The 26,112-nt window shown below is 46.5% G+C and overlaps 1 protein-coding gene across 1 annotated transcript; it reads left to right on the forward strand.

The window, feature by feature from the left end:
- The first annotated feature begins 23,776 nt into the window (after window positions 1-23,776).
- On the forward strand, window positions 23,777-25,545 carry MAGEF1 (MAGE family member F1). Its single transcript, XM_059163256.1, has one exon. It carries the CDS (start codon window positions 24,036-24,038, stop codon window positions 25,014-25,016), a length of 981 nt encoding a protein of 326 aa, XP_059019239.1. The 5' UTR covers window positions 23,777-24,035; the 3' UTR covers window positions 25,017-25,545.
- The last annotated feature ends 567 nt before the right edge of the window (window positions 25,546-26,112 follow it).

Below are 26,112 nucleotides of genomic sequence, written 5' to 3' on the forward strand. Positions count from 1 at the left end.
CACCCAACTCCCACCCCACAGTGTTTTCAATCTTCTTCTTCTTTTTTTCTTTTTAAAAAATTTTTAAGATTCTATTTATTTATTTGACAGAGAGAGACATAGAAAGAGAGGGAACACGAGCAGGGGGAGCGGGAGAGGGAGAAGCAGGCTTCCCGCTGAGGAGGGAGCACAATGCGGTGCTCCATCCCAGGACCCTGGGACCATGACCAGAGCCGAAGGCAGACACTTAACAACTGAGCCAGCCAGGCGACAATCTTTCTTCTAGAGCAGCATACCTTCCCGCCTTTCTTCCTGGTTGGCTTTTCAGCAGACCCTACCCTGGGTGCCTGGACAAAGTCAAGAGTAGACCCTCACCCCCATATGCATTTTCATTTTGACCTCAGATAATCATCCCAAAGGAAACTTCCTAAAAGAGAGGACAGACGGTTCATTTTGGCCTTTGACAAATCATTTCACTTCTCTGGGCTCCTGTTTCCTCATCTGTAAAATGGGGACATCAGCCCTCACTGCACAGGAATTAAAACAGATAGCACGCAAGATGCCAGTCAAAGAAGGGCTGAGCTCAGCTGACAGACCCAAGCAGGAAGGGACACATTCCTTTGCTTCCTTTTAGAACCGGTACCTTTAGCTTCTAGGACCTAGAAAAACAAAACCAAACATAAACTAAAGGGAATGCGTTCAGTCAGGGCTTTGAGCTGTTGCAAAGGACTCAGTAGTGAAGTGGGATGGAGCCTACCCTTTGAAAGACTCTCCAGGCCCCTGCCAACCAGAGGAAGATGTGTCCTTCCTGTTCCAAAGGGAAGGAAGAAAGCAAGCCAAAACCACCGTCCCAAGCCAGGCAGACAGGTGGCTCTCGGGCTGACCTTTGCCCGGCCCGGTAAGCAACATAGTTTCATTGTTCCACCCGCTGCAGAGCTGGTTGGTGGAGTTGGCTTAGAGAAGGATATTTTGTATTTGGCTTTTGGAATGACTAATGAATGAGCTGTCTCCACTGCAGGAGAATTATGCCAGTTAAGCAAAACCCAGCCCGGCTGGTCGGCTCAGAGATAGCTAATAGGAAATGCCTGTCAGAACACTGACGCTTCAAAGCCAAATATATTCTCCCTGTGTTCTCTGTTTGCTAAGTTTACTTTATGCAAAATATAACTCAGCTGAAAATATGTAGATGGCAGAAAGCTTGCTCCTTCTCTCTGGAAGAAACTGTGATGACAAAGAAGAGAGCAGCTCCTGGTTAACCCTACTGGGCCTGTGAGGCTGAAGAACAGGCCAGGCTCTTGGCTTGGCCAAGAGAATAGACCTCTATGCGGTGGAAAGTCTGTGCCACTAATGGGCCCATGGCAACCACAGTCCTCAAAATAGAGGCAAGTGTCCCCCCCACTGGGCTTCCAGACCATGGGAGCAGAGGGAGTGTGAGCCCCATGAGAGCAAACTGCCATTTTGTCAGGTTGGGAGGACCAAGTTGTCTTCCCGCCAATGCCCATCCCAGAGGTGAGGTGCTGAGTCCTCCAACCAAGAAGCAACTGAAAAAAATCAGCAAATTTCAGAACCCCAAACTGGGTGGCAGTGCCTTGGGAATGCAGTTGATGCTAAGGCAACAGGATCTGTGGGAAGAGCACTGCCCCGGGAGTCACGGTATTTCTGCCTCTTCTCCCTGTGGGACCCTGCGGGACACACGTCCTCTCTCCTGGTCTTGGCCTCCCTATACATGGACAGATGGGACCAGCTGCAATTCCTAGGGTGACATTGACCTCACACTGTCTATTATACACAATAGAATAGAGACAGGAGTGTGGTAATAGGACCCACTTCTCAGTTCCCCGAACTTCTCGCTCTCTCAAGGACTGCTTGAGGAATTGGGTATAAAGACAGGATCATCTTTATAGATAAAGATACCTAAGATTTCTCAATACCTGAAATGGGAAAGATTCCTCAAGGCCATGATCAGGGATGTTAGTGTGTGGAGAGGCCTGGCTGAGGAGAAGCAAAGAGATAGGGACTCCTACAGCGTCCGACCTGGAAGACTTGCTCCTACAGGGCCACAGCAGCCAAGCCGCTTGGGGGCAGCTCAGCCCCTCTTCCCAAACACTCTCCCCTAGATAAGGGGTCTGGCCTAATTCAGGAAAGCATTTGTATGGACTCCTTTTGGATCAAAGTGAGAGCCATGCCTAAGGAACCTTGGGCTTCCCAGAAGGACCCAGAGAACAGGGAGCATGTTCATGCCACATGCTAGGCAGGGTGTGGACGCAGAGAGGAATCAGATACCACTTTGCTTTCCAGGAGTTCTCATTCACTGCAAGATGGGCCTTTCTAGGGGAAACAAAGAGTACCCCTAAAAGGTTAATCCCGGGATTCTGACTGTAAGCACATCAGAGAGACTCTTGCTGGGGCAAGCTGCTGGGAGTCTCTGAGCCTGGGTCCTCCTTGGTAATGACCTACTAGAGCGGACCAGAGGCAAAACAAACGCACACCGTAGCACCTGCCACATTCGAATCACTCGCTAAAAAGGAGTTACTATTTTTATTGCCATGGCTTAGAGGAGAGCTTCTCAGGAGAATGGGTTCCAGGTGAGCAGAGACTCACCCATCCCTGTAGCCCCCCCGGCGGGGGGGGGGGGGGCGAGCCTGAGGTGTCTGGACCTCCCAGCTAGCTCTTCCTAGCCATTCCTCCATTTACCCCGCTTTGTCACACAAATAGTAGCTTTTTCTTGGTGTGCCAAGAACCCTGGGAAGCCCTGCCCGACATCCTCAGAGCAGGCTTCCTGGGCAGGTGGGGAGAGGGGAGGAGTGCGCTCTGGTGAGGTATAGTAGAACAGCCAACACCAGGCACAAAGGGTTCGTGGCAGTGGGTCTGGGAGCAGGAGGCAGCTGGGAGGTCTCAGTGCCCCACACCCCATGTGGTGCACGTGGGCCCAAAGCACAGATTATTAGCTCAGTGATTGATTCTTCTCTAAGTGGAGCAGAGGCCAAGTTGGAAGATGTTGAGGGGAAAAAAAAAGGCTAGGTAATGTCCCATCAGGTGAGGCAAGAGAAGTGGCCAGATGAGGGTCGCCAGGTAGGAGCTGGGCCTGTGGGGACATGCTGAGGCTCGGGACCTATGCTCCTTTGGGGGCTGAGGGAGTCAGGATGCAGGAGTCCGTGCAGGCAGGCATCCAATCGTAGACAGGGCAGAATCAGCATTCAGCAGGGAGCAGGGAACCAGCGAGAAAGCCGTAAGCCAGGCCCTGCCTAGTACAGGGAATGACCCCAGAATGTGGGGTCCCAGAGCCACAGGGAAGGCTTGTCCCTGATAGAGAGATGATGCCCAGCAAGCCAAGTAGAAGAGTTTGCACTCACTCAAACCACCTTGGAAAGCCATGAGGTGTACAAGCAGACTCTCCTAGCCTGTGGAGCTCGTGGGGAGATGGTGGGTGGTGAGAATCACACAAGGAATGCTACACATGGGCGAGAGTGGGGTTTGGGACGTGGAGGGAGCAAGGCCAAAGGAACTGACTTGCCTGCCGGGTTGGCCAGCAGTGCCAAGCACAGGGACAAGAGGGGCACGTGAATGTGGCTGGCTCTGGGTTGAGCTAGAAGCTGGGTCCATTGGTGGGGTAGGCAGCAGGAGTCCAGAGGCTGAAAGGTGGGGGCAACTTGGTTTGGGGCAGCAGGACCTCAGCTAGAAGTGGGGTGCAGCAAAGAGAGGAAAGCACCATCCGCCAGCTTTTGCAAGAGTGTAAAGAGCAGCAGCTTTGGGCTCAGACAGCCCCGGTTTGCATTCCCGCTCCCTCATCTGGGGGACATACGACATGGGAGGCAGCACTTAATGTCCCTCAGTTTCCCTCAAGCACTTTGTAGGGCTGAAGATCCAATAAGGTCCCTTTATTCTTTTTTCTTTTTTTTTTTAAGATTTTATTTATTTGACAGAGATCACAAGTAGGCAGAGAGGCAAGCAGAGAGAGAGAGAGGAGGGGAAGCAGGCTCCCCGATGCGGGGCTCGATTCCAGGACCCAGAGATCATGACCTGAGCCGATGGCAGAGGCTTTAACCCACTGAGCCACCCAGGCGCCCCAGGTCCCTTTATTCTTAAGGGACTTCAGAGTCCCTTAAGGTTTCTGGCATACACAGATGCCCACAAAATTGTACCTGTTCTAACTATGATTGTTAGCTCCTGAGATTGTGGGCTTCCCAGGACATGGGGGGGGATTTATAGGTTTGATGAGTGGAATGTGGCAGAAGCCCAGTCCCCAGGAAGGAAGGGCAGTGAAGGGAAAATCACAAAGGATCCAAACTCACATAACCCCCTTCTCAGAGCCCTGACCACCACTCCTATCTGTGAGTCCTCTAGCAAGTGATGCAATCCCTTTAAGCCTCAGTTTCCTCAGGTGCAACAAGGAGATGCTACTGTCTGTCTTTTGAGGCTTTTATGATAATCTATGTGAAGTGCCCGACCCAGTATGTGAGGGAGGTAAGGAAAGATGGGATCTGGGGGCATATCAAGGCCCAGGACTCACCCTCCTGTGCCCCAGATCTTAGGTCTATCACGGCAGAAAGACTTTTGCCCTGCAGACTCAGAAGCATCTGGAGCTATGGGAGCTGCACAGAAATGGATCCTGCTAACGCGCCCGCATGCTCTCATAATCGGATCGGCTCAGGATCCAGGTGAGCCATGTCTGATGGTGGAGGGTAACAGTGGCTCCAGCTGGGAAGGACCCAAAAACAGAATAAGGGAAGGGCTGGAGGAGGTCTTCTCCATTGACTCAGAAAGTAAATAAGTACTCATTGCTCACTTTCTGTGGACTAAGTTCCACAGACACCACAGTGACCAAAACAGCTGTGTTCTCCGTAGCTGCAAAACTGAGCCTGGTAGGGGAAGAATGAAAGGAGCCCGAGGAAGACCTTTCGTTGGCTCCCTCCTGGCTGGGATGGAGCAGGGAGAAAATGAGGTGTGGGGTCTGCGCAGAGTGCTTGCCATGAGCTGTAGGCAGGGATGAAAGCCGGGTTGGTGGCCGAGGATACAGGCTATGCCGGGGTGGAAAGGACACGGGTGTGGATCAGACAGACAGACGCCGCTCGACTGCTTAGCAGCTAATGTACTCCAGACAAATTAGCACTCGGGGTCTTCAGTTCCCTTCCCTGTAAGATGAGAATAATAGTACCTGCCTCGCAGGGTTTGGGGTGACCATTAAATTAGGTGACATGTTGAAATCCTGGCTCTCAGTAAGTGTTCAATAATTGGGGCTGATGTTAATAAAAACATTAATAACATGGGGAACCTAGGAGAGACTTTGCAGGAATAAATACATGGCAAGACTTGGTGACTGAGTGCAGGGAAGAGTTCAGCTAACATTTGGACAACTACAGTGTGATTGAGTATCTTCGGGGATCGGAACTGGTACTGACCCTGCTGGGAAAGAAGGCTTGGGCTGGGCGGGAATGGGGAGTCACAGTCCCAGCAAGAGAATGCTGAAGTCGCCTTGATTCAGGATGTACAGTGCAGTTCAGGGGGGCGGGGGGGGGGGGACAACTGGAGTTCAGTCTCTGGGCTAAACGCTCCCACCTTCATTTTCTCCTAGAGTCTCTCAGACAGCAGTTGAGAGGGATCCCCTGTAGGACTCCAGAGCCAGGGCCAGGGTTGGACTCCATGTGGTCTGTGGGTCCAATAAAACCCTGGGAGAAAGATCCTGGACCCAAAGGGGAGAGCAGAGCAAAACTGGCTGCTTGGGGAACATCTTTCTTTTCACAGACTGAATGAAAACCTCAGTCAACACGTTACCTTTTTTTTTTTTTTTTTTTTTCCTTTTTAGCAGCAGTCCCATTGTAAGACCAGGGCTTACAGGACGGGGCCCCAGACAGGAACAAAGGAAACACTCCCACCAACTCTTGTGCCAGGAATGAGCTGAAATTCTTGAAGTCTTTCAGCCAAAACTCTCAGAAGACTGCCCATCAGGTGAGAAAACACAACATGCAAAATCCTGAACCAGAAAAATCATCCGGCAAGTCCGCATCCAGCTATGTCTTACCGAGGCAAACTCCAAAGAAGTTTTCCCTTTAATCTGGCATTTGAAACCAAATGCTGCTAGGAACCCCCACCTCACCCACCCCACCCTTCTGTGTTGCCATGACTACCCGAGTTCTCAGAACCCGAAAGAACTACCTCAGCACTTCCCTCTAAAACAAAAGAAAACTATTCCGGGTTCCTGGGCAGAGAACTCCAAGGAATGGGACCTGTTACCACGTGGCAGGTTCTTCGGACCTGTTGGCGAGCACCCAGGAGCCTTTGGGGACGGGGCTTCCGAAGAGCTAGGGAAGGAAACGAGGGGTGACGGGAGCCCCCCCCACCCCCTGCTCGCCCCAGCTTACAGAGCTGCACTCTGCCGGCAGTGCTGGCTCCCTCCCCTCAGCTGGGCCTCATTTGCCCCAGCAATGAAGCACATTAAAAGAAAACACATCCTCTCTCCAGATGGGAAGAGCCCTTTGGCGGGGAGCAGGTCCCGGCTCAGGAGACCCCAGGGTGGCCGCAAAGGGGGGTCTTCTCCTTGCCCTCTGCGCTGGTTTCCTGGAACAGGGGAAGCGAGGCCAACGTGTGGCAGGATGAGGGAGCCCCTGTAAAGCCCCCGTGAAAGTAAAGATCCTGCCAATGTAGGCCAATGAAAACCTTCCCCTGAATCCAGAAGGCAAAGCCCACGAGGTGACAGCTGGTCAGCCAGACAGCTCCCAACCCTGCCTGAGCTTCAAGTGGAAAACCAGGGCTCGGCCCTCACACCTCCCTCTTTCTCAGCCACCACATCCAATTCTTCATCACCCCCTGAGCGTGCTTCTTTAAACCTTTCTCAGAATCCATCCACTTCTTTTTCCCTCCACTGCTGCTGGCTTGATTCAGGCCTCACGGTCTCTGGCAGGAAATGATGTCTCTAGATCATCTGTGTGCCAGGGGCCGAGTGGCCATTTTTAAAACCCTAATCTTTGGGGCATAGGGGTGGCTCCATCGGTTAAGCATCTGCCTTTGGCTCAGGTCATGATCCCAGGGTCCTGAGATGGAGCCCCACATCAGGCTGCCTGCTCAACAGGAACTCAGCTTCTCCTTCGTCTGCTCCTCTCCCCACCTCCTGTTCATGTGCTCATGCGCCCGTGCTCTCTCTCTCTCAATGCACTCCCTGCACGGCTCAGTGTCCTGAAGGATTGCATCCACAAACTCCAGTACTCTCCGGCTTCTGGTTGTGTTTGGCCAATAAGGAGCACCAGCAGAGAATCAAGGATAGAAAAGAGTGAGGAAAGGATAGGGTATGTAATCTCTCCCTGTGAGGTCCTATCAGGCTGGCTGATCCCATATGGGAGATCACTCCTTCTATCGAGGTGGCCTGTACTCATACCACTCTCCTCCCAGAGTCCAGCAGCCCCCCTACCACCTACCCCGCATCTTCTGGCCTAAAGGTGGTTCTAGTTCTACTGCTGCCAGCCTTGGGTTCCTGTGGTATCTGCAATGGTCCCCCGTCCCCTACCCTTGCAAATAACCCCTCCATACACAAACCTTCCTCAGATTATCCTAATTTACATGTGTCTTCCTTCCCTGTTGGGATCCTAATATTTTTTTTTAAAGATTTTATTTATTTTATTTGACAGACAGAGATCACAAGTAGGCAGAGAGGCAGGCAGAGAGAGAGAGAGAGAGAGGAGGAAGCAGGCTCCCCGCTAAGCAGAGAGCCCGATGCGGGACTCGATCCCAGGACCCTGAGATCATGACCCGAGCCGAAGGCAGTGGCTTAACCCACTGAGCCACCCAGGCGCCCCGAATCCTAATATTTTTTTTGTCTGTGCTAAATCATAACCTTCGCTCAGGACTAAGCACAGTTGACACCTCCCCTAGGAAGGCTTCCCTTTTCTCCCCAGTCTGGCTTGGATCTGGGTTCCCAGAGCCTCTGTATATTCCTTTGTCACCACTCTTTCTGCACTTGGCTGCAAATGTCAGTCCTCTGTCCTAAATCTGAGTTTCTTGAGGGTGGGGACCATGTGTTGTGGCTCATTCCTGCACCCCAGTATCTGGCACAAAGCAAAAGCCCAGAAGATATTGGCTGAATGAAGGAAAGAAGGAGCAGCTCTAAGTGAGACCTTGCCAAAGATGCATAAGAAACACAGAGCAACATCCCTAGGCGGGCTGCCTACTCCAGGAGCTGGTGTCCCCGGGCCAGAGTCACATCTGAGACCAAAGGACCCAAAGAAAGGCTGTTATTTACAAAAACACCCACCTCCAGGGCCTGGAACCCTGTCCATGAGGATGGGGAAGGAATGAGAAAATTGTGCTGCTTCCTATTTCAACAGCTGTGCTTCCTGGGAGAAAAAAAAAGGAGTGGCCCGCCTCCCTCAGCCCTGGGAAGACGATGGAAGTGTCCATCCTTCAGCTAGTGGCCCTCTGAGCCTAGTGTCAACCAGTGGAAAACTCACATCAATTTACTGAAATAAATTATTAAAAACCCAGGGGCCATTCTGAAGGACCCAGCACCACTCTCCCCAGAACATGACCAAATTACTCATTCCTTCATTCACTCCCCAAAGTTTATTAGTGGTCTGCTCTATGCCAAACACTTCTCTTCGATTTCCTCTACTGAGCTTCTAGCCAAAAGAAAAAAGTTACTTTTTTTTTTTTTTTTTTCCAGTCTAAGTCCCTGCTGAATCCTCTAAGAGGACTGGCAAGGTCAGAGGATGGGCTTTCAGGGAGAAAGGCCCCGGGAACCTGGAAAAAATCAAGGGCGATGGGGCAGACCTAGAGGGTGGAGGACAGGATAGTGAGAGGATACTAGGATCCCAGCTCTCCCCCTTTTCCAGATGGGTGAACTGGGGCAACTTGCCTCATGGCTCTGTGACTCAGTTTCCTCCTGTGCAAAATGGTGGTCATTGCATGAACAAAGCTATTCACAGAGCTATTGTGAAAATTAGATAAAACACCCTCCAGGAGGCTGCCTAGAGCGACGGGGCCCAATCCCTCCTCCCTGTTTACAGCAAATATTTCATAGCAAATGAGACCACCGTTAATGTTCTGAAATGAAAAAGATCATAGAATCCCCCCCACACACATAACTTTTAGAAGAATCAATATCCTGCTATAACTATAGGATACAGACCTAGAGGGAAATCATTTAGAATAAAATAATACAGATTTTAATCTGTAAATGTTTGTGTGTCACTACACTAGAAGATAGAAGACGGTTATACCCACTTATAATGAATATTGAATTTAAGAGAAGTAAAAAATATTGACTGGAACATTATGGGTACTTCTTTAGATTTGATGTTCTGAAACAAAACTAAATAAGTACTATATATTTGTACAGATCCATATGAACACAGATGAACAGAGGTGTGTTGTTTTGGCAACTCAAATACCATAAGCATTTTGTTGTTGGTATCGTGCTTTCCTGAAATGGAAAACAACTTCTGGTAAACATAAAACAGTATTCTCTTGATTTATGTGATGCTAGCATTTATGAAAAATTCAACGTATATTAAAACCGCAAAAAGTACTTTGTGTTTACGTGCAAACTAGAATTACATTCTAGGCTCAGACCAATGTAAAGAGATTTCCTACCTACAGGAATGTCTGGTGGAGCATTCAAATGTGTTATGAAGTGCAGGACAGATCTTCATTGTACGACACTGGCCCACCTAAGGCAAGAAGTCCGGTTCCGCCTGCCTTCCCCAAGAAGTACAGGGTCAACAAATTCAACAGGAAGCCACCATGCATTCCTAAAAACGCCTCTAGGGGGCAGCACTGACTCCACGGAGGATCACTGAGCCAGAGTTGATGGGGTTATCCGACTGATAAGGAACAAAGAACGATAGCCATACAACCTCCAGGAACACAAACCAGACAGACGGCATTATGCAAGTGGGTGAGTGCATTGCACTCTGGCCCCAGTCTCTTGTTATGTCCTACTACATTTGTTCGGTTGGGTTTGTAGGCTAAGGTCATTCCCCGGTGCATCGGGGGCGAGGTCTCTCTTGGGTGTAAAGAAGAAATCAGCACCCTAATAGGCAGAGGTATGCCACCCAGACTTCCAGGTAGAGAAAAAGTCTCAGCAAACCTCCAGACACTTGTATTTTTCCTCCCTCTACACAACTATTGGGACCTCTTCAAAAAGTGTATCATCAGCACTCTGTAAATAACCACCGGTTTGTTTGCTCACCTATGGCTCCATCGTGAATCAACACCACAGAACATTTCACGGTGTTGTGACATTGTGCCTCTCGACTGAAGGTATCTTAGGAAGGGAAAAAAAACCACACTTCTAGCCGGCAAGGCAGTGAGGTGAGCTGCTATGTGTCCACTCCATTTCTTCCTGCAGGCAGCCTTGAGGATCAAGAAAGCCTGACTTGAGTCCAAGGTCCCATTTCCCACAAAAAGACACACTCATGTCAGCCCTCCCAGGAAGGGGCAGCTCCTCAGACAGGAAACGAAATTCAGATGGTGGCACCAGGCAGAAGGGGTACTCTCGTCCGCTTCTTGGATCCATTCTTTTAGTGGCTCCATCTGAACATTCAAGAGGGCAGCTGTCCGGGCTTCTGGCCCAAGGCCAGGGCTGCTGTGATGGCACTGACCACACAGAGGCAGCCCCTCATTAGGAGGAGGCAGGCCCTGCGCTCTCATGATCGAGTCATATCTCATAAATGAGATTATGTGAAGTCATGTTACTCTCTCTGTTTATTTCTCTCTTGTTATCCACAACTTGCCATAAACACTGGTCTGAAGGATGCAGCCTGGTCTATGGCTTCCCTGTGTGTGTGTGTTGGAGGGTGGGGACACAAGTAGTGTCAGTGATGAGTGAGAAACCCCAAGGGAAAATTCCAGTCACCTCTCTCCACAGAGATTCTCTTTTCATTGTTAACCTTGGAGGAGTTGGTTCTAATTAATTAGGAGAGGTGGTGACTCTTCCCTGCAGGGTCTGGTGGAACCAGGGAGAGATCTAGAAGGAGACTCAAGCCCATGGGGTAGGCACACAGTCAGGTTACCAAAACTGGAGCATGCGACGAGATGAAGGCTGATCTTGTAGCAAAGAGACTCGATGTTAGGGCATCCTGTGGGCCGTACTGAGCACACTTGTATCTATTTCATGAGGTAACAGAGTAGGTCCGCCAATAGCTCGTTGGGGGTGAGCCTGCCTTCGGGAGATGGTGGCTCCAGCCAAGGATACAGTGAGTCTGCTGAAGCTGGGAACCAAGCAGGCTTGAATGTGTCACCTACATATGTTTTGGGGGACAGAGAAGGGCCCAAGAGAAAAAGGGAACATGTAAACAAACCAAATAGAAATAAACCTAAAGGTATCTTCTCAAGATTTGTTTCTCATCGCCTTCCACTCTCCTCAGGAGTCAAAACCATGGTGATCTCAGAAAGCCCCTAGAGGCGAGAGGCATCAGGTTGGGGACTGGGATGGCTCTGTTTTTTGAAGAGAAATTGCCAACAGCATTTCCAAACGTCCAGAGAAAGTGGCTTTCTGGGCGAAGGAGACCAGAGAACTGGAGCTGCTCTATTTGGCAAGCAGCGGCCTCCAGAACATCCCTGACATCTCCACCATCTGGCCTTTTCCACTCCATAGCAAACCCCCCAACCCCAATTTGAGACCCATTTTGGGAAAGAGCCAGAATGGGAGACCCCCAAGTGTGAAGACAGATCTCACAAAGCCAGTGCACTCCCAGCGCCAAGGGTTCTCAGCCCTGCTAGCAAGTGAGAATCACCCGCAGAGCTTTTTAAATATACCCAGGCAGGGGCCCAGCCAACAGAAATGCTGATTTAATTGGTCTGGGGTAGGACCCAGGCGTGGCTATGTTTTAAAAGCTCTCCAGGTGATTCCAACATGCTGTCAGACTTGGGAACCACTATGTTCTACAACAGGAGAGGCCCTCAGGCCCTCACTCAGATCCCAGGTACTCTTAATTTAAATACATGTCTAAGAATCCAGTTGTCTGGCTTCCTAGCTGGTAGAAAATGAAATTTCCTATTTAGAAGGGGAGAGAAAGGCTGCTAATGAAACAACACTAAAAGCAGCAAGACATAACAAATGAGAGTCTGATCACAAGTGTAAAGATAGAAAGCCTATAAAAAGCAAACACAGCACTCAACCCCTCCCCTCTCCAGCATATCCTATTTACAGTAAGGGCCTCAGGGGATCATGAGATGGGGGGGGGTGCCGTGTAAAGGGCGAGTGACACACGTTGACTGTCTGTGACATGTTGGCATATGTTGACAGTTGCTACAAACATTACTTCATTGACTTCTCATCACAGCCCAATGAGATAAATATTATGACCCCATTTTACAGATGAAGAAACCGAGACTCAAGGAGGATTATGAGCCCGCTCAAAGTTGCCCAAGCGTGGAGAGGCAATGTTGGAATTTGAATGTCAGACGTTGGTCAGTTTGACTCAAAAGCCCACATACGCTGGACAGTGCAGTGTCTGCCTGGTTAGTATGATAACTGACATTTTTCACGATGACCCAAAGCCTAGAGCTGGATTACCCTCAGTATCCAGCTGTTCAAGATGTTCCTTTTAGGAATAGTTATACACACACACACACACACACACACAAATACATGCTTTTTAACAGTGATGAAAGAACAGGGTATCCATGTATCCATTTGGGAAATAAATAAATAAAGACTACAAGTTATTTCCCAGCTCACACCATTCATCAAAATTAATACCAGATGGATAAGGATGGAAATGAAACCATAAAGGTACTAGAAGAAAATAATAAGTGAATATTTTATAATCTTAGGATGGGGAAGAACTTTCTAAATATGTCAACAAAAGCAGAAACCATAGAGGAAAAGATTGATAGATTTGACTACATAAAAAATTAAAAACTTCTGTACATCAAAAACCACCATAAATTGAAAAAATATTCAACCTCACTAGCATTCAAAGAAAGCAAATTAAAACAGCAATGAGAGACCCTTTTTTTTCTCGTTTGCTGATCAGATTGGCAATGATTAAAAAGAATGATAATACTGAGAGTTGGCATGGGTGAGGGGAAATCAGCGCTTACACATTGTTGGAGGGAGTGTAAATTGGTACAATCTTTCTAGAAGGCATTTTGGCAAGATGTATGAAAAAGCCTAAGAAGCACATACCTTTTGACCCAGTAATTCCATGTATAAAATTTATCCGAGGCAAAGAATTGATCCACTTAAACACGAAGGCATACATAAACGTGTGCAAGGATTTTATTCACTGAGCACTCCATGGAATTTGAAAAACGGAAAGCAACCAAGATGTTTAACAAAAATGAATTTGTCAAATAAAATATTTTATAGATATAAGAAGCAATACCATGCAGCTACCAAAAAGGATGTTTTATACACAAATGGGCTAATGGGACAGAAACAGACATAAAAATATATGAAAATTTGGTGCATGCTAAATATCAAACCAGTGAGGCAAAGACTGGCTCTTTAATAAATGGTGTTTCATTAACTGGAAAAAGATAGAGATTGGGCCAGTCTTTGACACAATACCCCAGAACAAGCATCAGCTGGATCTAAGATTTAAATGCACAAACTAAAACCATAAAATTACCAGAAGATTGAATCACTATGTTGTACACCTGAAAATAATGTAACATTGTGTGTCACCTATATTCACATTTTTAAAAATTACCAGAATAACAGAACCCCCTTGTAATCTTATCATGAAGACCATTTTTAATTTATTAAAAATCCAGAAATCATGAAATAAAGGACTAATAAGTACAGCTGTATAAAAGTCTTAAAACTCTTACATGATAAAAGCACCGTAATTTTTTTAAAAGATTATTTATTATTTATTATTATTTATTTATTTATTTGACAGACAGAGATCACAGGTAGGCAGAGAGATGGGCAGAGAGAGAGAGGAAGGGAAGCAGGCTCCCTGCTGAGCAGAGAGCCCGATGCAGGGCTCGATCCTAGGACCCTGAGATCATGACCTGAGCGGAAGGCAGAGGCTTAACCCATTGAGCCACCCCAAAAGCACCAAAAGCACTGTAATTTTTTAAAAAGGTGCCCCCAAAGCACCATAATTAAAAAAAAAAAAAAGTATATGACTAACTGGAGAAAAAAAACCACAACTCTTTCACAAAGGATCAATCACTATAATATATAATTTATTTCTGTAAATCAACAGACCAATAACCAAATAGAAAAAATACCTGTTTTCAGGGAAAAACAAAAACAAAAAGAGATGGCTTTTAAGCACATGAAAGAATGTTCAACATCGTTAAGAAGAAAGTGTGTATTGTAGTTACAATGGTATGCCCAATTTTCGCCTATCAGGTTTGTACATATCCCAAATACACTGACAGGCTGAAGTTGTAGGGAAATGGACATCCTCATGCAATGCAGTAGGAATAGAAAATGGCATAGCCCTATGAAGACCAATTTGGCATTTTCTATTAATGCTGTTAATATACTTACCCACTAACTCATCAATCTCACCTTCAGAATTTTTCCTGCAAATATATTAGTACACATACAAAAATTACATTTGCATGTATCATAGCATTGTTTGTAACACTTGAAGTTCGAAAATAACCACAATACCCAACTATATGAAATTGGTTAGATATTATGGTCCATCTACACCATGTTTTACCAGGAAATTCTCTATGTAGTGATAAGAAAAGGTCTCCACTGTATACTATTAGGTTTTTTGTTTTTGTTTTTGTTTTTAGGTGCCTAACAATGTATACAATGTGCTAACTTCTATGAAAGAAAGGATGGGGCATACATAATTGCATTTGCTTGTATTTTCAAAAAAGAACAGTATAACTATTAAAATCAGTGACCTGTGGGAGGGAAAATCAGAAAACCAGGTGAAATAGGGGATGGGGATTAAGGAGGGCACTTGTTAGTGATGAGCATGGGGTAATGTATGGAATTTTTGAATCACTATATTGCACACCTGAAACTAATAAATCCCTGTCTGTCCAAAAGAAAGAAAGAAAAAGAAAACCAGGTGAAGCAGGACATGCATGGAAGCAAGAATTCTCAGTGTCTACTTTTTTTTTAAATTAAGATTTTATTTATTTATAAATAAATAAATTGCGGGGGCAATGACAGGCAGAGGGAGAGGGAGAAACAGACTCTCCACCTAGTGTGGAGCCTGATGAGGGGCTCTATCCTAGGATCCTGGGATCATGACCAGAGCTAAAGGCAGATACCCAACCAACTGAGCCACCCAGGTGCCCCACAATGTCTACTTTTTTATATTGTTTTGATTTTTGAACTATTTTTGAACAAAGGTGATGTCTATTTTATTTTTTATTAAAAAAAATTTTTTTTATTACATAATCTGTATGCCCAGCATGGGGCTTGAACTCACAACCCAGAGATCAAGAGTCACATGCTCTAGCAACTGAGCCAGCCAGGCCCCCCAAGTATTTTCTATTTTTAAAATAAAATTAATTTAATCCATAATGGTTCAGAGTCATTTGTGTTGACATGAGAGATTTTCAAAACGGATTTAGTGCATAAAGCAGATCACAGAAATATATACAGAAGAATTTTGTTTTTTTAAAAAATATATCTATATGGCTATTTTCTTATATATATATATTGGGAAATAGGAAAACCTAGAAAGATACATTCTAAAATATTAATAATAGTGGTTATTTCCATGGGGTGCCTGAGTGGCTCAGTGGGTTGAGCCTCTGTGTTCTGCTCAGATTAGGATCTCAGGGTCCTGGGATCAAGCCCTGCATGGGATTCTCTGCTCAGCAGGGAGCCTGCTCCCCCCCCCACCCCCGCCTGCCTCTCTGTCTACTTGTGATCTCTGTCAAATAAATAAATATCTTAAAAAAAAATAGTGGTTATCTCCAGTTAGGAGGATTTAGGGTTACTTAATTTTAATTATTTTTCTTTTTATCTATATTTTTGAACTTTTGCACCATGACCATGTTTTATTTCTATAATCACAAAATAAAGAGAAATACACTTACCTTAAACAAGGCTCAAAGAAAAATAAATAACCCAGGAAAAATGTGCAAAATTACAAAAAATTTAATATCCTGAATATTTAAAGAATTTTCTCTCTCACAAAAAAAAAAAAAAAAGAATGCTGCAGAAAAATTTAAATGAGGAACCACAGGACAAAGAAATGTTTGTATACTTAAACAATGTATTATTTGAAAGTGATAAAGTAATACCGAACACTGCCAAATGATGAGGATAAGCATTATAGAGTAAGAAGGAAGAGCAGGTTGGCAAATAGTGTTATTTTCATAAAACTATTTTTATACTAGACTTACAGATTTTACTGGGCGCCTGTATTTGGGTACAGATATAAATATGTGTGCATAGAATAGAATCTGTAAGGATAGGCTCTGAAAGGTAAAGAGGTATGAAGTCTGAATGGTGGGAGGACAGGTGCTTACTTGTTTTCTTGTCTTAACTTCCATTTCTCTGCAATGAAATGGTTATTTGTATAATATAAAATAAAAGGAAATATCATTTGTAATATTGCCTTGTGAAAGATAGCCACAAGTAAGTTCATCATCACATTGTATGTATTGAAGAAACACTGAAAGCAAACTAAGTATGTAAAAATAAGCTTTTAAGGCAACAGGGAGGGATGCCTGGGTGGCTCAGTTGGTTTAGCGTCTGCCCTCAGTTCAGGTCATGATCCTAGGATTCTGAGATCCTAACCTGAGCAGAAAGCAGAGGCTCAACCCACTGAGCCACTCAGGCACCCCATGGAGATAACCACTATTATTAATATTTTAGAATGTATCATCGGGCTCCCTGCTCGATGGAAGCCTGCTTCCGCCCCCCCCCCATCCCGCCCCGCTCTCTGCCTGCCTCTCTGCCTACTTGCACTCCCTCTCTCTCTGTCAAATAAATGAATATATCTTAAAAACATAAAAATAAATAAAGGTAACAGGGAGTCTATGGGATATTTTCAATCACAAATCACTATGTTATAGAAAAATACTTATTAGTGAAAGATGCACGTATGTAAAGAAATATATATCATATGTATACAAAGCACTATACACTAGATAACTCCATTAAAAAATTACAATGTATATGCTTAAAAAAATTGGCAGAGGATACACACCAAGGTATTTGTAACTATGGTTACAGCCGAGTAGTGGAATTATAGGTATTTTTTGTTTTATTCTTTTGAATGTTCAAGGTTTTTTCAATGCTCGGCAATAAACAATCCCTCCTAAAATGAGAAAAAAATAAAGCACTAAGAAACTTTTTAATCCTTAAAAAAATAATGCTTTAAAGACAAATTCTAAACTATGGAAAAAATGTCACCCCCTCCCAAAGGAGAGGGGCGGTTAACTTGCAAACCTGCTGGGCTGGAAGGCGGATGGGGGCGGTGTGGTGGGGGAAGTGACCAGGGCACGAAGGTCATCTGTGAGGAGCTGCGCTCGGCCCAGGCCCTCCTTTGGCTGCTTCTGCTAAGGCCTCTCTGGCCATCCTAGAGTAATCACTGAGCCCCTCAGGGGAAGGAGAGGCTTGTAGGGCAGGTGGGCTCTCTCAGATAGCCCCTCCCCAAAGGCCAAGGCAGAGAGGTGGGCTATGAGACCCAGGCAGCCCCCTGAGCCCTTCAGGTCTCCTGAGTGTTTACTACGACATTATCTTCTCTAGACACCTGCCCTCAGTCCCTGCCCTGGCCAATCTATCTATCTTCCAAGCCCCTGTCACCCTTCTGAAAATATAGCTAATTATTTTATTCCTGGAACCAAAACATTTTATCCCAAGTCAGTACTTCTCCAACTTTCCTGCTGAAGTACACCAAGGGCAGACAAAAGAAATGACTTCAGTTCCCCCAGGGGACCTCACAACCCGAAGCTTCTGCCAGCACACCCAAGCGCTCTTTGAAGGCTTCTGTTTTCTGTTAAAAATGCATGAGAATTTTACATTCTATTCCATAATATATCTGAATTTCTTTTAATATGAAGATGTTTAAAATTATCCACCTCAAGGAAAATTGGTGCTCTCAAAAGAGATACTGTGTTTATGTATCCTCCTTGGAGAAGGACCTGTAGCCTAAAATCCAGATTCCCGACAGGCAGGGCTCCTGACAATTCAGCCCTCTCACACCTTTCTGCCCTCTTCCCAGGGCTCCCGCGCACACTCCCCAGTGGACTCCCCTCATTTCCCGGATATGCCAGCTTCTTCCTGGCCTCCTTGTTCCTGCTCACACTCTTGCTTCCCATGCTACCCCACTCTGCGTGCTGACAACCCCCCCTCCCCAAAGGCCTCAAGGGGAATCAAACTCCCCCTTCACATTAAACCCCTTTGACTGCTCCTGCCCGGTGGGCTCCTGCAATTCAACGTGAGAGATCGATCCGAGGCCTGAAAACAGCCTGAGCTTTGCAACAGAAGACCAAGGTTCGACTCCTACCTCCAGCTCTTGACACTGGACAAAACACCTAATTCCTCTTCCATCTCATTTGTAAAAGGGGGAATACTCACAGTTCTCTCACAAGGCTGTTACAGGAATTAAATCCTGTTCAAACCACAATGTAGGACCCAGCACAGGCTCCCCTCCCCTCCTCTCAACCTCTTTAGCGTGCTATTTGCACCACTTGCAAGAAGACTATACGTTTATGTGTTCTTTTAAGTAATGGTTTCTTTCCGCCAAATAGATCAATGGCTCCCAATGTCCCAAAGAAGCTTCTTGAAGTAACCCCTGATCTCATGGCTTGAAAGAATTTGGTTATGAAACCAAACACGTTTATGGTTTGTCTAAGTTCTCTATCCCATTAAGCTTTTTTGAACACGGAAAGCGGCCCCAGCCTTTCCTCTCCAGCACAACTTTGGGGACCGGGACTTGGGAGCCACCCACGGAGACCATAAACACCTTGAGACTAGGGCTCGGTCTTCATACTTCTCACCGCACTGTTGGTACTCAGCACCTCGCGCTTAGAACACACCTAGTAACTGCTTGTGGCATAAACAAGAAGTTTCACACAGATGACAGGGGGTGGGGAAGCCCTCTCCAAAATTAGCCTTTTGGTGTGCAGAAAGGGGTCATTGTTATGGGAGGCAGAGCTGGAGGCAAGCCCTTCTCCCCCCACCCGCCCGGAGCAGCACCCCAATTACACCAGCTGGCCTCCAACTTCAGTGTGTGAGCCGATTAAAAAGCGCCCTCTCTTCAGTTGTCTGGAAACCCCTGCAAGGAAAGTTTGCTGCCCAAAGTTGGCTTTTGACTAGAGTCTTAATAAGAGGCCTCAGCAGGCTATGGCTAGAGAGACAATGTCACTTAGAGGAGCAGCTTGAAGCGGCAGTTAGGAGAAGAATTATTTTAATGAATACATTTCCTTTCAATTGTATGGGAATATCAAGATCCCATTAGAATAGGGAAGCAATTAGAACTAATAAAGATGAATGCACAGTGCTCCGTGCGTGCGGAATAACAAGCAGCCAACAAAGGGACTCCCGAGAGCGTGCTCTAATCCAAATGAACCGGCGGCCCGCGGAGGGGAAGCGGCTCTGTTCAGCGGCTCAAAGCCCGTGGGTCCCGCGCATTCTGATCACGGCCAGCGAATGGCGTGAGTTTGGACTCCGGGGTGGGGGTTGAGGGCCCCCGCCTGGGTCCTGGCCTGGCCCCTCGGGGATAGAGATGGGCCGTTGGCAGCCCCTTGGCGACGGCCATTCAGCCCGGGGCCCTGGCTCCCAGCCAGCCTCACGCCTGCCCCTCGCACTGGGTCTCATTGTGTCCAGGTGGCAAATGCCTTCTCGCCAATTCTCCTTCGAGGTTTAGAGAGGGGGTGGGACGCTGGAGGAGGGAGAAGGGGGCCCTGTGTGCTCTCCCCACCCCTCCGTCTCTCCCCTCTCCCCTCCCGCCCGGGCCTGGCTCTGCTCCTCCTCTGCGATGGGTGTTAGGTTACAGATACTGGTGGGTCACAGGCAGCCCAACACAGAAGCACTGTTGCTTACACAATTGCTGTTCAAACAGTAACAAACAATTTTCATTACCCAAGTCAGATCGAATCATCCGCCCAGCCATCCCGCCTCCATCCCAGCCGCTCCTCCAGGACCCCCGGCTTCACGCTCTGCCCATTCCGCTGTCACTGAACTGAGCTCCCTTTTTTCCTCCCTGGCCCAGGAATACGCGACAAAGCTCTTCCTCCGATCCTTCCTTTGAGCCGGATCAGCTTGCACGGCTGTCAGAACTGTCGGGAGCAATAGTGAAGACACAAGCACCTGTGCCGACCGGGCTCCAGCAAATCTGGGGTGACGTGTTACTCGGAATCTCTGTGAAGAAGGCACTCAAGAGTTTGGAGGACTCTCTTGCCAAGTTTAGAAGGAATCCAACAAGATAACCTTGGCTCCCCACCAAAGCGTTCACTGGCCTTAGAAGGAGTGTCAGGATTTGACATTTCTTTATTTAATCTTTTCTGGCCAGACGGTTTTTTCAACCAGGAATGTGTAAACTCGTTCCAAAATGTCTGCATGAGAGACGAGTCACACTCATTACTGAGATTTTTCTACCACTTATCCCTTAAAAAAAAAAAAAAAAAGTCTGTAACATTTTATATTTCTTAATGATAGAGCACTTTAAAAGTATGTTTACATTTATAATCTTACTTAACCTCAAAATAATTCTGTGGCGACAGGCAAAGCAAGGGTTGGCAGGCCTACAGATGAGGAAACGGTAGCCCAAAGAGGTTAAATGTCCAGCGCAAGGTCACAAAATGAGTGGGTGAGGAGGGGCACCAGACCTCAGGACTTTTGACCTAGTTCAGGGCTTTGTTCTAAGACACACCTTTTCTACACCCACAGAGTGCTGGACATTTCCAGGATAATTCATCCTGCCATTCTGCTTTTCCAGTGTACTCCCTTATCCCTTTCTGCATACTAAACAATGCTAAGCACTGTGGACTTTCAAAGACTATTCTAGGCTACAACAGATCATCCCTCAGGAAGGTTTCAAGGCAAGAGTCATCAAAGTATTTGTTTTGCTGCTCCCCTCCCCCAAACAAAGAGGTATGCATTGCCTCCCTTTTAATAGCTTATGTAAGGATTGTTTACAAAGTCTGCCAGTCCTGATAAGGTAGGCACAACCAAAACTAAAAATGATTGTCTAGGTCCCTTCCAGTAGAACATTGTAGCATCTAGGGATTGGCAAATGGTAAAAACAAAGTCACTCAAGTATTTTTTTTTCATAATTTTGGGGTACAATTTATATATTGTGAGATGCAGAGCTATGAAGGGTATAGTTAGACAAGTTTTGACAAATATCTACCCCCAAAACAAGACACACAACATTTCCATTGCTCCCAGAAAGTTCCTGCATACCCCTTTCCAGTCAAGCCCACTCTAAGCCTCCACTATTCTCATTTCTATCACCATAGGTTAACCTGTCTTGCACATCCAGTTACATGGAGTGCTATTGTCATATCTTTCTTCTTTCACTCAACATAATGGCTGCTGGACTCTTCCAGGTTGTATCAGTAGTTCCTTTTTTTTTTTTTTTTTTGATACGTAGTATTACATTATTCACTCATTTTCTAAAATCCAGTCATATTACTGCAAATTTTTCCCTTGTTCAGTGTTATCTCCTGTGTGCTCCTTCCCAGGAGTCTATCTCCTGCCTATCTTCTTGGCAATGCTTAAATGGAGGGAAATATGTAAATGAGCTCTTTTTATCTCTAGCACTGTCCTTCTAGGTAGGAGTGGTTCTCTCTACCTTCAGGAGAAACAGATCACCAGGCAGTCCAGCACGAGTACGTGAAGACAGTCATGAGTACGGTCTTTGGAATAGAGACATCTAAGTTCTCATCTCTGGTCCAACTCTTAACAGCTGATTGGTTTGAGACAGGTGATTTCTGTGACTCTTTTCCCATTTGTAAAATAAGGGTAATAATACCTTCTTAATAGGGATTTGTGAGGATGAAATTATATTGTACGCATAATGTTTGGCACAATGAAAACTAGTAACAGTCTCAAGCTGGACTGTAATAAACACCCTTCTTCATTCACACACTTTTGAGTTTTTTTTAAGTCAGATACTATAAGTGGGTATACATTTTCAGAAGTTTTTAAAGTGAAGAGCTCATGATTACATCTAGAAAAATATGACTGTCAGATATTTACTTAAAATAAATGTTATTTCCTGTGGGAGGAAAAAAGCCTTTCGTCATTTATTCAGTGACAATTATATACTGAGTGCTGAATCTGAGGCGTTCTTCAAGAGTTAAAGACATAGCCTTAGCTTTTAGGATGTTTAGTTTTGGAAGGTAATGAGATAAGCACAAAAATAATTATAATATGAAGCAGAGTATGGTCAATAATAATAATTTAAAACTATTAATATAGTGGTTAAGAGCATGGTCTTTTGAGTCATCCTATATGGTTCAAATCTCAGTCATGTGATGTTGAGGAAGTTACTTAACGTCTTTCTGTATTACTTCACTTATAAAATGGGGATAATAATACCACTTATCTAGCAGGGCTGTTGTGACTAGATGAGTTAATATATGTAAATACTTAGCACAGTATCAGCACATTAAAAATATGCAATAAATAATAGCTAACATTTATTGAACACTCCATATGTGCTGAGCACGGCATTAAATACTTTATATGCATTACTTCACATAATTTCCATAATGTTACTGCTATTACACCCATTTTACTGATAAGGTAACTGAGAGGCAGGGAGTTTAGGTAACTTGCCCACGATTACATAGCTAGCAAATAGCAAATGCCATGGGAAAGACAGATCTATAAATTGGGGATGATAACAATACCTCCATGAAAATTAAACAAATTAATATCTGAAAAGTGGTTAGAACAGAGCCTAGTACATAATAAGGTCTATATAAGTGGATGTTAAATAAATGTAAATTGCTATGGTAATTCAGCGATAGCAGTAAGTAACTTCCATGCGGGGAGATTAAGGCAGGCTTTGGATTGGTGACATTTAAGCCGAGCCCCAAATAAAAGAGACAGAGAGAGAAAGGCAGGGAAGGAGGGAGAGCAAAGGGTGGAAGGGAAAGGGAGGAGATAGAGGGAAGAACTGGGGATATGCAAAAACAGAAAAAGTGATGGGAGTAGTTAATTTTGATTAGGTCAAAGAGTCTCCCCTATCCTTCCATCAGTCAATATTTCTGTCAGCCGTATTTTCCTTTCACCCCTATAGAATCTGCTATCCTCGCTCCCTCATCCTCAATTTTATAATACTTATGGGGAGCCTGTAGGTGCCAGGCACCGTTCTAAGAGCTGGGGATGCAGCAATGCACAAGAGAAGCCGAGTCTCCGTTCCTATTATGCACTACAATAAGGCTCCAAACTGGATTCCCAGCTTTTGGTCGTCCCTACTTCCAATCCATCCTCCACGCGGCCACGAGAAAGATTGTGAAGATAGAGATCTGCTCCAGGCACTCCCTGGCTTAAACTCCCAGTAGTAGTTTCCCATCGTGTTTAGAATAAATTTCAAACTCCCTAGTATCCTGTGCAAAATTCTTCACTGACTGGCCCTCAAAGAGCTGTCTCCCAGCCTTCGCCTCCCTGCACTCTCCACTTGAGCCAGTAAAATCACTCAAAATCAATCCTAGATACACACTTAAAATAAGCACTTGCTGAAAAGACGTGGCTAGAACGCCATCCCTATTTCAACCTTGTCCACGTTAACATTTCCCATCCCGCAAGCCTTGGATGAGAAATCCAGGGCTGGCCCCCTTCAGCTCTGGAGCCTGAAACGCAACGCTGGGAGCACACCCCCCACCTCCCCGGCACGTAAACCCAAACCCAGAGGGAGCCGGAAGGGGCGGGGCTTCGCTCGGTCCCCGGGCCACCATCTTGGCTGAGCTGGCCGGAAGTGGTCCGGCGCGCGGGCGCACACTGAGGCTGCGCCGGGGCGGCGCGCAGGTCTTCAGCGCCGGCGGCGTTGCGGCAACGGTCTCGAGCCCTCCGCAGTGCAGTCCAGCATCCCGAAAGCCCCTTCAGACTTCTCTCCTAGTCCTCCTCCCGCTGCCCCAGGCTCTGTCCCGCCCCTCCGCCGGGGTTTGCGCAGCGGCTTGCACGCCCCTTGGCCCTTGTACGTGCTCTGCACCTGCCTGCCTGAAACATGTTGCAGAAACCCGAGAGCGGGGCTCTCCCCAGCCCTCAGGCCGAGGGGGAGAAGGATGGCAGCCGTGACGGTGAGACCCAGACCCTGACCGCCTCTCAGAAAGAGGTCCCGAGCCCCTTCCTGCAGGAGAGCCTCAATGAGGATCTTGGCGCGCGGAGGGAGGAGGGGGCTACGGCGTCCTCCCTCACCCCAAAAGGCGCGAGGACCTTGGCAGCCAAAGCCTTGGCCCGGCGCAGGGCCTACCGCCGTCTGGATCGGACGGTGGCCGAGCTGGTGCAGTTCCTGCTGGTGAAGGACAAGAAGAAGAGTCCCATCACTCGCTCCGAGATGGTGAAATATGTAATCGGAGACTTGAAGGATCTGTTTCCTGAGATCATCGCAAGGGCCGCAGAGCATCTGCGGTATGTCTTTGGTTTCGAGCTGAAACAGTTTGGCCGCAAGCACCACACTTACATCCTGGTCAACAAACACAAACCTCTGGAGGAGGAGGAGGAGGAGGTGGAGGAGGAGGATCTGGGAGGAGATGGCCCCAGATTGGGTCTCTTAATAATGATCTTGGGCCTTATCTACATGAAAGGTAATAGTGCCAGGGAGACACAGGTCTGGGAAATGCTACGTCGGTTGGGAGTGCGTCCCTCAAAGTACCATTTCCTCTTCGGGTACCCAAAGAGACTCATTATGGAAGATTTTGTGCAGCAGCGATACCTCAATTACAGGCAGGTGCCTCACACCAATCCCCCGGAATGCGAATTCTCTTGGGGTCCCCGGAGCAACCTGGAAATCAGCAAGATGAAAGTTCTGGGGTTCGTGGCCAAGCTCCATAAGAAAGAACCCCAGCACTGGCCAGTGCAGTACCGTGAGGCCCTGGCAGACGAGGCGGACAGGGCCAGAGCCAAGGCCAGAGCGGAGGCCAGTATGAGAGCTAGGGCCAGGGCCAGGGCCAGGGCCACTGATAGGGCTGGTATATACCCCTGGTGAGAACTTGTGGAACAGTGGGCAGCCAGGTCCTCCTGGTTATGAAAAAGCTACTGTCTGAGTCATAAGTAGTATCGCTGGGGGTAGGTCGCTAATTAGAAGTTGTATTTGTGTAACTAAAGGTTTTGTATCTTGCTATGTTTTGTTAACATTTTACATACTGTTAAATTGATGTTTATAAATGAGACTGGTCTACTTTTTCCTGTAGCATTTTATTGTAGAGTTTGGCTGGTTTTGTAAAGTGGATCGAAAACTTTACATTTTGTTCTGTGATCTTGAACAAATGACGCAGCATTGTACTGCTGTATGTTAATGGTTTCAAGGACCTCAGCAATGTGATCATCTGGTACCATGAAAAAAATAGCTGATCAGTGTCTAGCTTCCCAGTGCTTTTTGTCTATATTGTATAAAGAAAAAAGACTGACCTGTATCTCTATTTGTGAGCTATTATAGTATCTAGAGAAAAATGAAAATACAATAAATTAGAACTCTACCCCGGTACGCTTAATAAATTAAACATTTGCTGAGCGTCTTCTATTGCGTGGTGTTTGGGGCACCTGGGGACAGAATGCTGAACAAGATAAGGGTCCTATATTTGTGAACTAGAGATTAAGAAAGTAAACCAGAAATTAGAGAGCTGTGAGTTGAAGGCTGCAGAGGGACCCCTAACCCAGCTGGGGTGATTGGGTGAGGCTTGCCTGAAATAACCTTTAGTCAGACTTTGCGGGTTGCAGGGGAAGGATGGGGCATGTGGAGGGGAGGGAAAGGAAAAGCAGAAGTTGGGGGTGGGAGATGGTATTTGGAATAACAGGGGCACAGTTGCCCCTGTGTAACATAGGAAGAAGATTCGATTCGTGGCAGAGCTGGAAAACACCCTCCCTTTGCCAGGGCTCTTGTTTCAGAACAACTCATTGCAATACACAGTGATGGTGACTATTAGCATTGTGGTTCCCTCCATCTCCCTTCTCTCAGCCTCTTTCTACCAAAGCTGTCAGAAACCAAATACTGTAACTCAGGAACAGTATGTCTGTGGGTGGAGGGTACATGTGATGTCCCCTACTATTGAGAGGTTCCATTTTAAGATTTCTTCCCTAGCCTA

Source organism: Mustela lutreola, chromosome 2, assembly GCF_030435805.1.
Source record: "Mustela lutreola isolate mMusLut2 chromosome 2, mMusLut2.pri, whole genome shotgun sequence".
Taxonomy (NCBI): Eukaryota; Metazoa; Chordata; class Mammalia; order Carnivora; family Mustelidae; genus Mustela; species Mustela lutreola.